This window comes from Zootoca vivipara, chromosome 7 (genome assembly GCF_965207765.1).
Source record: "Zootoca vivipara chromosome 7, rZooViv2.hap1.1, whole genome shotgun sequence".
Taxonomy (NCBI): Eukaryota; Metazoa; Chordata; class Lepidosauria; order Squamata; family Lacertidae; genus Zootoca; species Zootoca vivipara.
Window position 1 is genome coordinate 39,706,574 of NC_142590.1, and position 15,151 is coordinate 39,721,724.

The 15,151-nt window shown below is 41.8% G+C and overlaps 1 protein-coding gene across 1 annotated transcript in view; it reads left to right on the top strand.

Annotated features, from left to right (window-relative positions):
• Positions 1–2,284: 2,284 nt before the first annotated feature.
• SLC1A7 (solute carrier family 1 member 7) overlaps positions 2,285–15,151 on the top strand; it is a 36,790-nt gene continuing 23,923 nt past the window's right edge. Inside the window, exons 1-3 of the mRNA XM_035122087.3 lie at positions 2,285–2,528; positions 3,852–3,931; positions 13,906–14,121. Of these exons, the coding sequence (XP_034977978.1) occupies positions 2,388–2,528; positions 3,852–3,931; positions 13,906–14,121 (437 nt within the window). The 5' untranslated portion in view covers positions 2,285–2,387. The remainder of the gene's footprint in view (positions 2,529–3,851; positions 3,932–13,905; positions 14,122–15,151) is intronic.

Here is a 15,151-nt window from a genome sequence, read left to right on the forward strand (position 1 = left end):
GAGAAGGAACGGGGAGCAGCTCTCAGCAGTGGCCTCCCTCCAGCTAGCCTAGGGATGCTGCTGTTTATTCAGCTGGGAGACGGCCACCAGGGCCTTACTTCTGGCTTATCAGCGCTGCGCCCTGTTCCGGGCTTGCTCTGCTCCTCGGGCACGCTCCACTCAGCGCCCCATAAATCAGCGGGGCAGGGAAGAAGCTGCGCGGGACCGCAGCAGCTGAGCAGGTTTCCGCGCCCTCCGCGGGCAAAGGCCACTGCTGGCGGCCTTGCTTCCCAGTTTCCAGAGTTTTGAGGCTGGCATCCAGGAGGCTTTCGGGGAGCACCGTTCTCGCTGGCTGCTAGTGCTAATAAGAGTAGCTCTACGGCAGCCACAATCACGAGTTCTGCTAGTGGCGGCCCCTTCGTCATCCGGCTACATCTACAGACGCTGTCCATCGAGGCGCCCACCGAGCCGTCATGCAACGCTTGGCGGCGACATCCCCCTTTCTGATCCGTGGTGGTCGCTAGGCCTGGGGTTTCCTCTTCCCGCCCTTGGCCCGATGCAGCAGGCCCTTCTTAGGTGTGCTTACCTGTAGGCTCTCCCCACCATTTGGAAACTTACGTGATGCACAAGCATCTTATCTGCTGAAAAGCATTGTTTTTTGTGTGACATGTTTAAACATGTGCAGAGGCATATCGAGGGTCCTTTGCGCCCTTGATAAGGGGCTGTATCAGCACACACATCCGGGGCGGGGATCACTTTGTTACAATAACCACAACCTCAACCACATTAAAAATTGTCATTTTACGCAACCAAACTACTTATAGCATCTGGAGTGAGGGTGAGGTGACAAAGAAGGGCAAAAAAAGTGTGTTTTTGTGCAATGGTGCAAGAAGGATGGGAAGCTTCTCCCATGTTTAATCTTACTGCAGTGCATCAATATGTGCATATACATCACATACTCCATAGTGATTTTGGGGACTCCCAGGGCCTGTGCTCCCTGCAAGGGTCCCTGCAAATAGGAGTGGAACCACATCAACCAACACTCATCCTACTGAGTCACATCCGAGGAGGATACCACGACTGATGGCATCAAAAGTCACTGAGAATTCAAGGAGAATGAAAAGATTAACATTCCCCTGTCCCTCTAGCATGTAGTCCAACAACATCTAGGAACTCAAGCTTGGGAAAGGCTGGTCTAGGTAACTGCTTCCCCCAAGAACATCTGGAACACTGTCACTACGTCCCTCTTGAGCCCCATGCCAAAAAGGGGATATTAGCAACTGGCTGGTAGTTGTTACATAAATTTGGATCCAATGTGCCCTTATGGAGCGGTCGCACTACCACTGCTTTCAGGATGCAATGAGGCATTCACCAGATATTGAATCTGCTTGGTCAGGACTAGACAGTGCGCTTATTAAGAACTGTATTATACATAGTATCCTATTCAGCACAGAGATGAGGGATTTGTCCCTGCAGGTACTGTATCTTGAGTGTTCCAATATCCTGTTGATCAAGGCTGATGATAAAAAAAAACCTCACCACTGGAATAATTCTGCTAGATGGCTACCAATGGGGGAGGGGAGAAATAACAGCAAATACTTTTTACAAGAGAGGCTCCCTAAATGCCATAGTAATCATTATGTAAAAAAAGTGAGACAAACCCTTTGAAAAATGTGAGCCATATTTGTGGCTGATAATCTTCATAGGTCAATTTTTTCTCTTGCTTTAATTGAAGATGGTTACTGAGTTAATGTTATTGTTATCCCAAACTAACCACAAATGCCAGTTTTTTGTCATTAGCCTCTGCATTTTTACTGGTTGGAATAGGTCTTAAATCATGCATTTACAGGTGCATTTGCCTTTTTCATCCTGATACTAATACTGTAGTGAAAAGCAAACCTGATTAAAGAAGTCCAGTCCCTTCCCCTAGTCTGCCCTATTGTGATAATCCAGCATTACTCACCCAGCACTTGAATTGCTGTATGGGAAACACAACCTCTGTATACTCTTTTCTGTTCCTTTCATAGCTAACGTTGAAACTGAGCTTATAAGGGCTGAATAACGAATTGTGCTTGCTTTTCATATAGGGCGTTGCTTTGCTTAGAGATCACTCTTGTTTCAAAAGTACTACTCTACTCTGTTCTAATTTTCCAGAGTCGGTAATCTTCTTCCAGGTTCTTATTGATGTAGTCACTAATAGGATTGTTGGTATTAATTTGGAAATAATGCCAGCTCCATGCTTGGTGGCTATTGGCAGAAGAGGTGACATTGCAGGTCAGCTAAGCAGCACTAGAAACGCTTTGATCTAATCTATACCAAGCCAGAGCTGGCTATTCTAACAAGAGAGGCTGGTGAGGTCTCTTTCTCTATGGGATGCTGATTCTCTTCCAGAGAGCACTGAGGACAGCATGGCAGTGGCTTTGGATGCAATGCTGGCTCGGGTCAAGGATGTTTGTAAAAGAAATGGTTTGCTCATTCTCTCCGTGTTATCCGTTATAGTGGGATGTCTACTTGGGTTCTTCCTCAGGACCAGACGCCTCTCTCAGCAGGTCAGTGACATAAGCAGGTGTTGCAGTGGGGTATTTTTAAAAAAGGTCTTTGTTACATAACGAAATAGGAAATAAAACAGTGTGTCACAGTTTACAGTGCAGAACATGATAACCTGTGAAGCAAGTGGTTCTAGTGTTACACTTTGCAGGAAAGAACGTGAACTGCTTGTTTTAGAGTTTTAAATATGTTGGCTATATAGAATATAAAGCTACAGGTATCACAAGGATCTCGCAACTAACACCAATATGAGCAATAAAATGTTAGATTCTGGAAGAGAAGAAGCTGCAGGAGAAATGATTCCTAACATCTTTAAGGTGCATTTCTGGTACACTTGGGTGTCTTAATTTTTAATGAAAACTAAGTTATTTTGTCTTGATGGCAACAGGTTTACAGCATGTAAAAAGGTTATGCCCCCATCTAGCCATTTACCCCAGAGCAGTCACTACAATTTCAATAAGGTTTTAGGGGAAACGCTTCAAGGTCAGTGGCTTGATTTGTAGCCAAAATACTATTCTGGAATTGGCACAAAATTCAATTCTTTCAAAAATACATTCCAGCTGTTCGAGCAATCTGATGAATTCATCTGTTTAACAGTATGAATTTCCCCATTCAGAATAAACTGGAAACATTGAACAAGCCAGCGAGAAATAGGCTGTTGAATTTATTTATTTATTGCTATATAATAGGAATTCTGTGTTGCTGTTTTGAATGTATTATATATCTAGGCATAAATTATTTGTTACTGGTAACTGAAAACTGAATTTCATTCTAAGGGGTGCCATTCATACAGAGTAAACATTAACCCAAAAGAAAATCATGTGTAGTGTTTGATGCCAGAAGCATACCCTCATTTATAGCTTGTGTTGCACTTAATTTTCAGGATTAAGTTTGATTAATGTAAACTATCCTTCAGGTCATTGTGATATTAATAGAGATATGGACAGATGTCTTTGATTGGCAGAAGCTTTAGTTTTATTTCTCCTAACAGCGCTTAAGACCAAATTCTTTTCTCTATTCAGATTGTCTGTCATACTAAACACATGGTGTTCATCTGGTCGCTTTTGAAAACCTTTTCAAGTTAGCGCAGTAAAGACTGGGTTCATTATTTTGAATTATCTAACTGTGAGAGAAACCTTGCTATTTTCCCCCAAGCCATAGTGCTATCTCATCCTATTGATTTTCATGTCTCTCCAACATTTGAAATGATACGCCTTGAGATGAAAGTAGCAGTAAAGAGTTCAGCACATTTTAACTGTGATTCAACAAAGAGATACATGTGTAGGTATATGTTCAAATAACTGATTCACCTCCTTATTTTATAGGAAATAAGCTATTTCCAGTTTCCTGGGGAGTTACTGATGAGAATGTTGAAAATGTTGATTCTACCACTGGTTGTGTCAAGGTAAGCTAGTGGATAGCAAGTCGTAGCATGATTTACCCAACTTTGTTCCTTTGATTAAAAAAATAAAATTAACTTTCAGCTATAATTCAAGTTGCTTGTCCCTTAAAGGCACATGCATATTTGTGATCAATTGAATTAGCAAGAATTTATGGTGTTAGCTGAAAATATCACAGGATTATCAAGCAGGGTATGATAATGCTGTATAAACATGTGGAAAATATAGTTGCAATTCACAGCTAAATCAGATTACTTGTAACTCAAGGCATTATAGTTTACACCTTCCTATATGCGTTTTGGATACAATGCATACCTAGCAAGCGAAGTCAAGTATGGTATATCAACTAACATAGACAGTTATATAGAAAATGTAATTTGCTGTTATTTTAAATAACCCCTTGTTTAGGTAATAACGCTGAGAGGAAAACATGTTGTATAATGTTTGCCACTATGTATTACGAGGGCAACAACATTGTTCCAGCTCCCATCTGTTGCTGTATAACATAAGATATATTATAACCGTAATATATCACTTCTATGTTGTCCTAGTAGTTGACAAAGATTGATTGCCTTATGATGTGTGGCATGTATTTAAGGACATACTGGAAAATATTGGGTATACTTGACTTCAAATAAGACATAACAAATTCTATCAATAACAATGCAAATGTGACAAACTTTGTCCTTCCAAACGAATGAATTATTATTAAGGTGGATAATTGCACAATATACCACACCTATTTAAGATGCTTCCTGCAAAGGTATGCTTTCTTCTCCAGAATACTAACATAAAAAATGTAGGTCTTGTACAGAATGTTTTAGTGCTTGTCATAGAACTATAGAGTTGGCAGGGACTTCAGGGGTCATCTAGTCCAACCCCCCTGCAATGCAGAAACACTAACTACTGTAGATGCTATATGACAGATGGCCATCCAAACTCTTCTTAAAGACCTCCAAGGAAGGAGAGTCCACCATCTCTCACGGGTCCAAAAATTGGGTCCAAAATTCTTAAATTTTGAACACGCTGCCACTGGCTGACCTTTAACTCCTACTCCTGCCTGTTAGTACTACAGTCACCATCATATTGGAGTTTCAAACTTTCATTGTTCTATGCCTGCCTGTGCATGCGCTTACTGAAAACTACCACTGCATATCAACAAATATGATACAGTGGTACCTCTACTTACGAATGTTTCTACTTACGAACGGAGCTCCGTCCGCCATCTTGGATGCGGTTTAGATAGGATTTTTTCTACTTACGAATTTTTAGATAGGGTTGCTTTGACTTACAAATTTTTTCTCCCAATGCATTCCTATGGGATTCAACTTACAATTTTTTTTTACTTACGAATGTGCGTTCGGAACACATTAAATTTGTAAGTAGAGGTACCACTGTACTGGTTTCATACTTGTGCAGCACACACTCAGCAGAAGATTTGAACCAGAGATGTCAGCAACAATAACAGATACACAGCATGCTTCCATGCATGGGCATAGCCAAAGGGGGGACAGGGAGGGGCAGCTGCCAGCTAAATCAATAAAAATCAATAAAAAATATATAGCAAACTGAGGTTCTGCCTTCTCGGTGGTGGCACCTGCCCTGTGGAACGGCCTCCCATCAGATGTTTATTACTACGGTATTATCTCTAACAAAAATCCTGGCTATGCCCATGCGAATTACTGTATGATACTCCATCTGATGATTGGCACTCCAAGGCCTTTCTGCCCCTCACCTTAGCTGGAGGGGATGCCACCTAAGTTCTGATAGTGTCTCATTCAGAATATTCAAGAGAGATCCTCAGCTAACAGGAGAACATCTGCTATCATTAATTTTCATTGATGAAATGTAAACTGTTCCTACTAGGACATAACAACTTTTCACCCTTCAGAGAGCATTTCTGTAGACCCTTATCTGTATCTAACCATTCCTTATAGTTATAATGTCACTTGGCCAAGTTTAGAATTTTGTCCATCTCCTCTGAGATGGAGACTTCTAAGAAATTTGTCAGCAGCAGCATCCAGACAATAGCCTGCCGGGTGCTCAAACCTCATGGGAGCAAGATGCCCTGTGCCAAAGGTGAGTGCACGACAAGGAAAGCATCCAGTCAAACACAGCCTGATGGCTAGAATGGGTTTCATTGTAGAAAGCATCTGATTAGCACTGGTGTCTTCAGAATGGGTTTTTTAAACAGGTTTCTTGAACGAATAACAGTTCCATTCATAACGTTTATCAAATAGGCATACATTGAAAACTTGCAATTGGCAACATTTGCAATTTGGTAATTTAATAGCCTATTTTCAAGGCAACAGCTCAGTGGCTGGACATCTGCTTTGCATGCAGAAGGTCCCTGGTTCAGTCACCAGCATCTGCAGGCAGGGCTGGGAATGTCCCCGTCTGAAACTCTGGAGAGCAGCTGCTAGATGCAGACCCACATCTAGCAATGGTCTGATTCAATGTAAGACAGCTTCCCATGTCCCTAAAAGAAAACTAATTAAACAGGACAACTGCATTTTAATGTAGTAGTTTTGAAGAAAAAGACTGAAGCCCTAGGCATATTTATGTGGGGGTAGGATCCACTGTAATAAATGGGATTTACTTGCAAATAAGCCTGCACAGTGTACCGTACCTCTGAAAGAAGTATGAATCTTCTACCCAGTCCTGCAATAATACTTATGATCATCTTTATTATTACATACAGTATTTTAAATAAACAGCACTTAGAATTATTTTGGACGTGATTATAAAGGAAGTTAGAATCCTGCGTATAAAGCTCTGGGTCAAATGAACATTTGTGCATTGGAGACACTTGGAGCCAAACTGGCAATAGCAGACAGTGTGATGTGTTGGTGATGCTCACCTGACCTCCCAACAGCAGTCACTGATGCTTACCAGGAAGAAGAGGGGGAGGGGCAAGGTGGCAGGGAGGTTAGCATGGTGGAAATGCACAAGGGGAGTGCTCCTGATGGTGCTTTTGTATTATGCCAGCCTCCCTGTTCCCTTCCACTCTCCTTCCTGGTAAGCAACAGCAACTCAGCTATCAGGAGGTCAAGGGCTACCATGCAGCCCACCACTACAAACTGTATGTAATGGGTCCATCATTAATTTATCTACCCTATTCACGTACAAAGTAAATGAAGAGATCTAAATGTAAAAAGAGTCCCATTCTGCAAACCTTACTTCCTCTTGGCCCATGGGTAGCTAACCTTTTATAGGCTGAGGATCAGAGTCACCCTTAGCCAACCTTCTTGGGGTTGGTGGGTGTGATCTGAAGTGAGTTTAGCACCTTACACTTTCACATGCACTAGACACACAGGCACAGAACCCCCTTCTTCCTACCTTCTGCTGATGAGGTAGAGCTGATGTGCATCTTCATTAGGGCGAGGGGGCGCATGAAGAGGTTTATACTAGCAGTGAGATTACTTTAAAATTGGTGGAGTCTTGAGGAGGGGGCAGGAAAATTGTGGGAGAGGGGTTGTGGGTCAGGCCCCCAGACCAGAAGTTAGCCATCCCTGCCGCAGTCCATTGCTCCAAGAAAGTCTATCCATTCCCAGCACACCCCAACTTTCAACACCTCACCAGGGATAAGAGGAGGTTGTAATTTTGATAAAATCCTTAATATATATGTATGGTACGCAAGCTTGAAATCTTCAGAGACATGCTAATGAGGAGAGCCACATTTGGCTTTTTGTTTCTTGATCCAAATTCTAGATAGCTAAATGCAAAGCAATCTTCTTTTCCAAGATCATCCATAATGCTGTGATGGTGATAACCCTCTGTATTCCTGCTCAGATCCCCCAAGTTAAGCAAAGTGTGTGTTTAGTTAGGAAAACACTCCACCACCTTAAGCATCTTTCTGTAATGTTTTACAGCACTGATACGCACTTGTTCTGTCCCAGCATACCTCTCATGGGCTTTTCATATTTGCAGATTTGCAAATTACATGCTCATAATAGGGGGAGTTGTATTTCTGTTGTGCATAAGCTTGGATTGCTTCCTTCAACCATATGTGAAGAGTAACATTTTTTTCTCCAAAGCCGCTAACATGTGTACTAGTATAATACAGGCTTGCCACATTTTGTAAAATGTTTTGCAGGTATGTTTATATTTGAACTGGCCTGACAATAAAGTGGCTTTAGAAAAATAAAGGCATTTTCTACAAACTCTTTGTTTGTCAGAGGTGGGGAACATCAGCCCTTAGCCATGCTGGCTTATGGGAGTTGGAGTCCAACAACCTCCAGAGAACTTCATGTTCCCCACTCCTGTTTTATATGAATTGGTTATGATCCAGAGATGAAATACATCCTTCTCTCCCCTCCCCGAGACCTTAAAAAATGACCTTGCAGTAGCAAACTAGGGAAGCTGGTGTTTCTGTTCTACCAATGATAATCATGCTACATTTAATCATCACTAATGTTGTTGACAAAGGGGAACCTCGCTAGTAACCTCTTACTTAGGAAGGGCTTTTCCATAGCAAGCAATTAGGAAATGAGAACATGACCGGGAGGTGAATGAATGCAAACAAACAAGCATCTTCTAGCGACTGCGCTGGTGGTTAATACTTGACCATTACTTCTTGACAAGATTAATGCCTTTCTAATCACACTAATCTCCTTTGACAACTGTATCCATAATCCATCTATTTCAAAGCAATATCCAGATGGCTTCTGATGGAGGAGGAAGAGAGCAAGAGAGAGAGGCATGAGATGAATGGGCTTTGCAGTCAACTCCTTATGTTTCCCTTTCCCAGGGTTTATGGCATTTGAGGCTAACCCCATTCAGAAAGAGACTGACAGTTATTTAAGCAGAGAGCTATGCGGATTAAAACAACTGGACTTTATAAATAAACTCACTTTAATCTTAAAAGTGCGGGAGCTCAACTTTGTGAATCATTTGGCCAGTTTTATTGTCACATTCAGAAATAATGTGAGGAAAGCAAGAATGGTGGTTGTGTTCGCATCAAACCAGGAGCTTCCAGGTAAAGTTCCAACAACCTTTTAGCTGAATGGAACAGACAAGTAGATTGTCCATTATCATTCTGTCACCAAATCAAAAGTATTGCCAGCTGTCATTGTCAAAGCAGTAGACCAGGAATAGCCAGTAGTTTGCCTTTATGAAGGCTGATGTATATGCAGGTTGGGCTCTTTTTCCATCATGTGTCAACAGATACTTGAAGCCAAGTGTGAATATGTGACAACTGAGTTGAGTTTAATTCAACACACATTTCCTTTTCTATATGTATTGCTATGAACTCTCTTGTAAGGCCACATTCATACCATACATTTAAAGCGCTATGGTATCTTTTAAACAGGGAGGCCTTCCCTCAGAGATTTCTGGGAGCTGTAATTTGTTAAGGGTGCTGATCCCTATTCCCATCACAGCTACAATTCCGAGAATGGTTTAGTAATATAGTCCTCATCACAGGGAATTCTGGGAACTGTAGCCCTGTGAAGGGGACTCTCAACCTTTAGCAAATGACAGCTCTCAGAATTCTTTGAGGGAAGTTATGGCTCTTGGGACGCGTGTGGTCCTGTGGGTTAAACCACAGAGCCTAGGGCTTGCCGATCAGAAGGTCGGCTGTTCAAATCCCTGCAACACGGTGAGCTCCCGTTGCTCGGCCCCTGCTCCTGCCAACCTAGCAGTTCGAAAGCACACAGTGCAAGTAGATAAATAGGTACCACTCTGGCGGGAAGGTAAATGGCGTTTCCATGCGCTGCTCTGATTTTGTCAGAAGTGGCTTAGTCATGCTGGCCACATGACCCGGGAGCTGTACGCCGGCTCCCTTGGCCAATAACGCGAAATGAGCGCCGCAACCCCAGAGTCGTCCACAACTGGACCTAACAGTCAGGGGTCCCTTTACCTTTACCTTTATGGCTGTTAAAAGTGATACCGTAGCATTTTAGATGTATAACGTGAATGTGGTCTTAGCACTATGCATTACAGACAATGACCGATTTACACGTGTCTGATTGACATGTGATTGTGTGTGTGGTGCCAAACCCGAAAGTGACATGAAAAGGTCACTAAAAGGGTGTGCCAGGGCAGAATGTTTTACACAGGCACTGCTGATGCATGCAGGGTGGTTGTGTCCAGAACATAGCCCCGCCCCCCCCCACAAAACAAGGATGGTCTGTATATGCAGTAGCCGTAATTGTCATCTTTGACAAGTAGATTTACTACAGTACTTTGTTATTCAGTGAGCCATCTGTCATAAATGCAACTCATCATTATATATACATTCCTACATACACAGAGAGAAATAGCTTCCCCCCACCTTGCATAGCGTTGTTTTTAAAATTTGGTTTGCTATTCCTGGGTTCCGCACCTTTATTTACAGAATTCTGCATTTAAATTAGCAGCATTTAGCCTTAGTTTGACTCTCCACCCTTTCAGGAGGCACCCCTAATTAACTGCTTCTAAACAGTTAATTACTTTTGTGGACTTGCCCCTTACAATTCTAACTCTCCTCACTACATTATCTGGTGACAGAGTAATCTTATTACAGATGATGATCTTATTAATGAACATGCTCCAAAGACTGGGCAATCTCATTATTAGACCCCTCTAGGATTTGTCACCTTGGAGCTAATATATATCATTGGACACTAACTCTAGGCCATACCATGATTGGTGATCAAGCATCATCTGTAACCAAGCTGCTGTAAATATGTGAGAGATGTGGCAGGTCATGCTGCACCTTTCGTTAGATTAATATTTGAACTGGTCATCATTTTCTTCTACCTTAATGTTCTTTGCAAATTGTGAAGGATAAGTCTATCAATGACTCTCTTCCATGATAGCTATGTAGTATGGTAACTCCAGTTTCAGTGGCAGTTTGCCTTGGAGTACCAATTTCTGGGAATCAAAAGGGGGGAGAGTGTTGTTGTGATCATGTCCTGTTTCTGGACTTTCCATTAATATCTAGTTGACCAGAACGAGGAGAGGATGCTAGACTTGAGGTGCCTTTGATGGATCCAGCAGGGCTCTGCTTAAGTTCTTTTGAATCTGATAGGTCAAAGTGAAACATTTTCTACATTTTCTTTCTTGTTTTAGTATTTGGGGTGAATTATATCCAAATTTAACTCATCAGAAAGTCTATCCCTGGAGTTCCCGTGGTGGTGGGATATCATGTGTAAATTTATTTCTGTCTTTCTCTTCCTTTTCTGAGACTAGAACAGTAGTACTGCCATGGACTAAAAAAGAGACAGAAGAAATATCTGTCTCCATTTCCCTCCGCTTCCTCTGTTGTCTCTCTCCTATGTCCTTTGGTTGCACTCTGATCTAAACCACTGAGCCTTGGGCTTGCCGATCAGAAGGTTGGCAGTTCAAATCCCCGCAACAGGGTGAGCTCCCATTGCTCGGTCCCTGCTCCTGCCAACCAAGCAGTTCAAAAGCACGTCAAGTGCAGGTAGATAAATAGGTACCGCTCCAGCAGGAAGGTAAACGGCATTTCCGTGCACTGCTTTGGTTCGCCAGAAGCGGCTTTGTCATGCTGGCCACATGACCCGGAAGCTGTCTGCGGACAAATGCCGGCTCCCTCAGCCATTAAAGCGAGATGAGCACCGCAACCCCAGAGTCGTCCATGGCTGGACCTAATGGTCAGGGGTCCCTTTACCTTAGGGCAGGACCTGTCCTCTTGCGTACATGTCATACCTTTAAAGCACATCCCCGCCCCCAAAGAATCCTGGGAACTGTAGTTTATCCCCCAAAGAGCTCCAATTCCCAGCGGCCTTAAGAAACTACAGTTCCCAGGATTAGCCACTTGTTTAGTAAGTTAACAGCTCCTTATTACTTCAGCATTATGACCATGTGATTGTAGTAAAGTCACTCTAAATTGCATGGTGTTCATATCCTGGCAATCTGACCATAAAACAAATACGCTTCATGCAGAAAAAGGAAGACTTTGTAAGTGGATGTTGCATTGGGAGAAAATAAGTGACATGAAATGCTACTGGGATCACAGCGAAACTGAATAGACATTCTGCTTATTTTCACTGATGTCATTATGGCACAAAACAACCTCATTGTGATTTACTTTCTTTCAGAGTAGCCTGGCAGGCTGGATTATAATACATATGTTCTCAGAAGTTAAAATATGTTAAACCAACTTTCTGGAAAGGGTTTATAGTGACTTTTTTAAAAAAATATTGCAGGAACACTCTGACCACCTAACAATTTTGCTTCCAAGGCCTTGATCGTTTTGCTTTTGATCTCTTCCTTTTATCTCTTTAATTGAGCAATACAATCTAGTCTTTTATATATTGTATGTGTTTGGATTATTAAAGTATTTGGATGACTTTTATTATTTTACTTTTTAAACTTATGCCGATAAATGCAAAAAAATGAACAATACTTCTGCTAATGTTTTTAATGCATTTGAGTAAACCGCAATTTGCCATTTTCATTTTTTAAAAAAATCTGACAAATGCCATCTCTTAAGAAGGTATGTCTTTAACTTGCATCTAATAACATTCGCTACATTTGAACACAGCAGTTAAAATATAACTGTGAATTAATCACAAGTTCCCCTCCAGTACCTGGGGATTAAAGGAGAGGAATTCTAGGTCAGAGGGTGAAAATACAATACAATGAAGCTAAAAATCTGTTCCCTCTGTCCCCGCCCTCTGCCCCCTCCATGCATCGAACTGAAAACAAAACCTGTAGGATTAAAGATTGGCAAGCAGTAAAGCAGTGCATTTTCTTAATTAATTTACTGGATGAGTGGAACCTGATGGCTTAATCCTACCACTATGTTTTCACCAAATTTGTTATAAAGGTTAAACTGCCTTTCAGCCTGACCTCTAGACAAATTCATCAAATGACATTTGTCATATTTGGGGAAATGTTGGTATCTAGGATAAATTAATAATGTTTGCTAGTTTGTTTGGTTATTGGCTATAGTGTTGAAATCTTTAGAAAACAGCCCCACCCCGGAAGCTTTGTTACATATCTTACCAAATCATGCTGTTGTTCCCTGCCACCCATTCATATTTTGCTTATAAAAGGAAGGTTGATTGATGCTCCTTTCAATATCCCACACCTTGCAAGTTTCTAATTTTCCCCTCTCTGCCCCCCCCCCCCAGATGTTGACATCAGCATGGCTTCATTAGTGTCAGATTTGTTTCTGTTTGTGTAGACACCAGGGAGTATTGGCGGGCAGGGGTGTCTTTACCCTGTGAAAAGGTGTTCAAACCTTGACTAGAGAGAAATTAGGACTCCAAATGGTTTAAGAAAGGGTGCATCATTCAGTAGTCTTTTATGACAAAGCTCAGGATATAAATGCATTTCGGGCAACTTTGTGCGAACATGGATTAAAAGCCAAGATCTGGGAATGCTGGAAGTGCACATTCCAATTTCCTATCCCTCTTCCATGTAAACCTGTACGGTGTTGCCTCACTGCATTCCCAGAAAAATACTAATTCTGGGCTGAGTTTGTGTATACAATCACATTATCACATTGGTCTTTTAGCTTACAGAATATCTAGGAATTACAGAGATGCAAAAATTGCAATATTTCAAACTTACCTGTGATTTAGGTCATATTGCACAAGGTGATGCTTCTTTTAGATGTGCCAATATATGTTTGAGTTGGGAAGGGGCTATACTCATTATCAGCCCACATTTGAAAAGAAATAGCATCCTATGCCCCACTACTCAATCTGTAATAGAAGAAAAATGCAAAAAAACTGGAGAGCAACATAAATTAATAATTGTATTTCTTCTAACAATATTTATGTATTAGAATATATTTTTTGAAAGTTGCAGCCTGCTGTCATTTTTTTTAATATAATGATGAGTTGCATTTATGACTTACTGTGTACAAATCCTGATCTGCTTTCAGGACTGTCAATCTAAGATATATCTTAGCATCTGAGCTATATCTTTACTGTGTCTGTTTCTTCTCACAGCCTAGAGCAATAGATCTCATTCAAAAAACATGTGGAAAGGGTAACACATACCTTGTTTTTTCTTTCAACAGCTTAATGTCTGGGCTAGCAGCCCTCGATGCGAAGACATCTAGTCGATTAGGCATCATAACAGTCACATACTATCTTTGGACCACTTTTGTGGCTGTTATTGTGGGAATCATTATGGTCTCCATTATCCATCCTGGTGGGGCAGCCCAGAAGGAGAACACGGAGGAAAGTGGGAAGCCAATCATGAGCTCTGCAGATGCCTTGCTGGACTTAATTCGGTAACTACATTCATTCTTACTGCTTTTATGAAAGGTAAAATCTTAAGCATCCTGTAACTTTGTGGGGAAGAGTAATAGCATTTTGAGATTCTCCATAGGGTGTTGTTGTTGTTGTTTAGTCGTTTAGTCGTGTCCGACTCTTCGTGACCCCATGGACCATAGCACGCCAGGCACTCCTGTCTTCCACTGCCTCCCGCAGTTTGGTCAGACTCATATTGGTGGCTTCGAGAACACTGTCCAACCATCTCGTCCTCTGTTGTCCCCTTCTCCTTGTGCCCTCAATCTTTCCCAACATCAGGGTCTTTTCCAGGGAGTCTTCTCTTCTCATGAGGTGGCCAAAGTATTGGAGCCTCAGCTTCAGGATCTGCCCTTCCAGTGAGCACTCAGGGCATTTCCCTTCATGGATCAATGCCGTGTTGTGGCGAAGGGGCTTGAATAACTCAGAGAAGCTATGAGCTATGCCATGCAGGGCCACCCAAGATGGAGAGGTTATAGTGGAGAGTTTTGACTAAACGTGATCCAGCTGGAGAAGGAACTGGCAAGCCACTCCAGTATCCCTGCCAAGAAAACTCCATAGGGTAGTTCAAAGTAATCACCAGATTCTGAAAATACAGGAAATATAATTCTAAAATGCTCAGGGTGGAGTATATTTTTACACCCTGTGTTTATGTGAATTGCCACCAAGAACCTAAATGACTGGCATTGACAGCTGTAACTGTCAGACTGCTTTGCATACAGGATTTTAGCCTGTGTTGAACTGGGCTTAACTCGGAGAATGGGAACTACTGAATGCGAAGTCCCTTCTTTCTTTGTGGCCACCATTTGTCTTAACAGCTGAAGAAAGAAAGCAGACTATTATCTTCCTGCAACTTATGAGGAGAAAGTGGAAGTGGGCCGTTGTGCTGGTGGCCCTGCTTTTATTTGTTTGAATTCCCTCAACTCCTGGTGTTTTTATATGCTTTTATACTACTTTTATGTTATGCTTTTGTTTTAACAATATTGTTGATTGCTTTCACGTTGTACACCACTT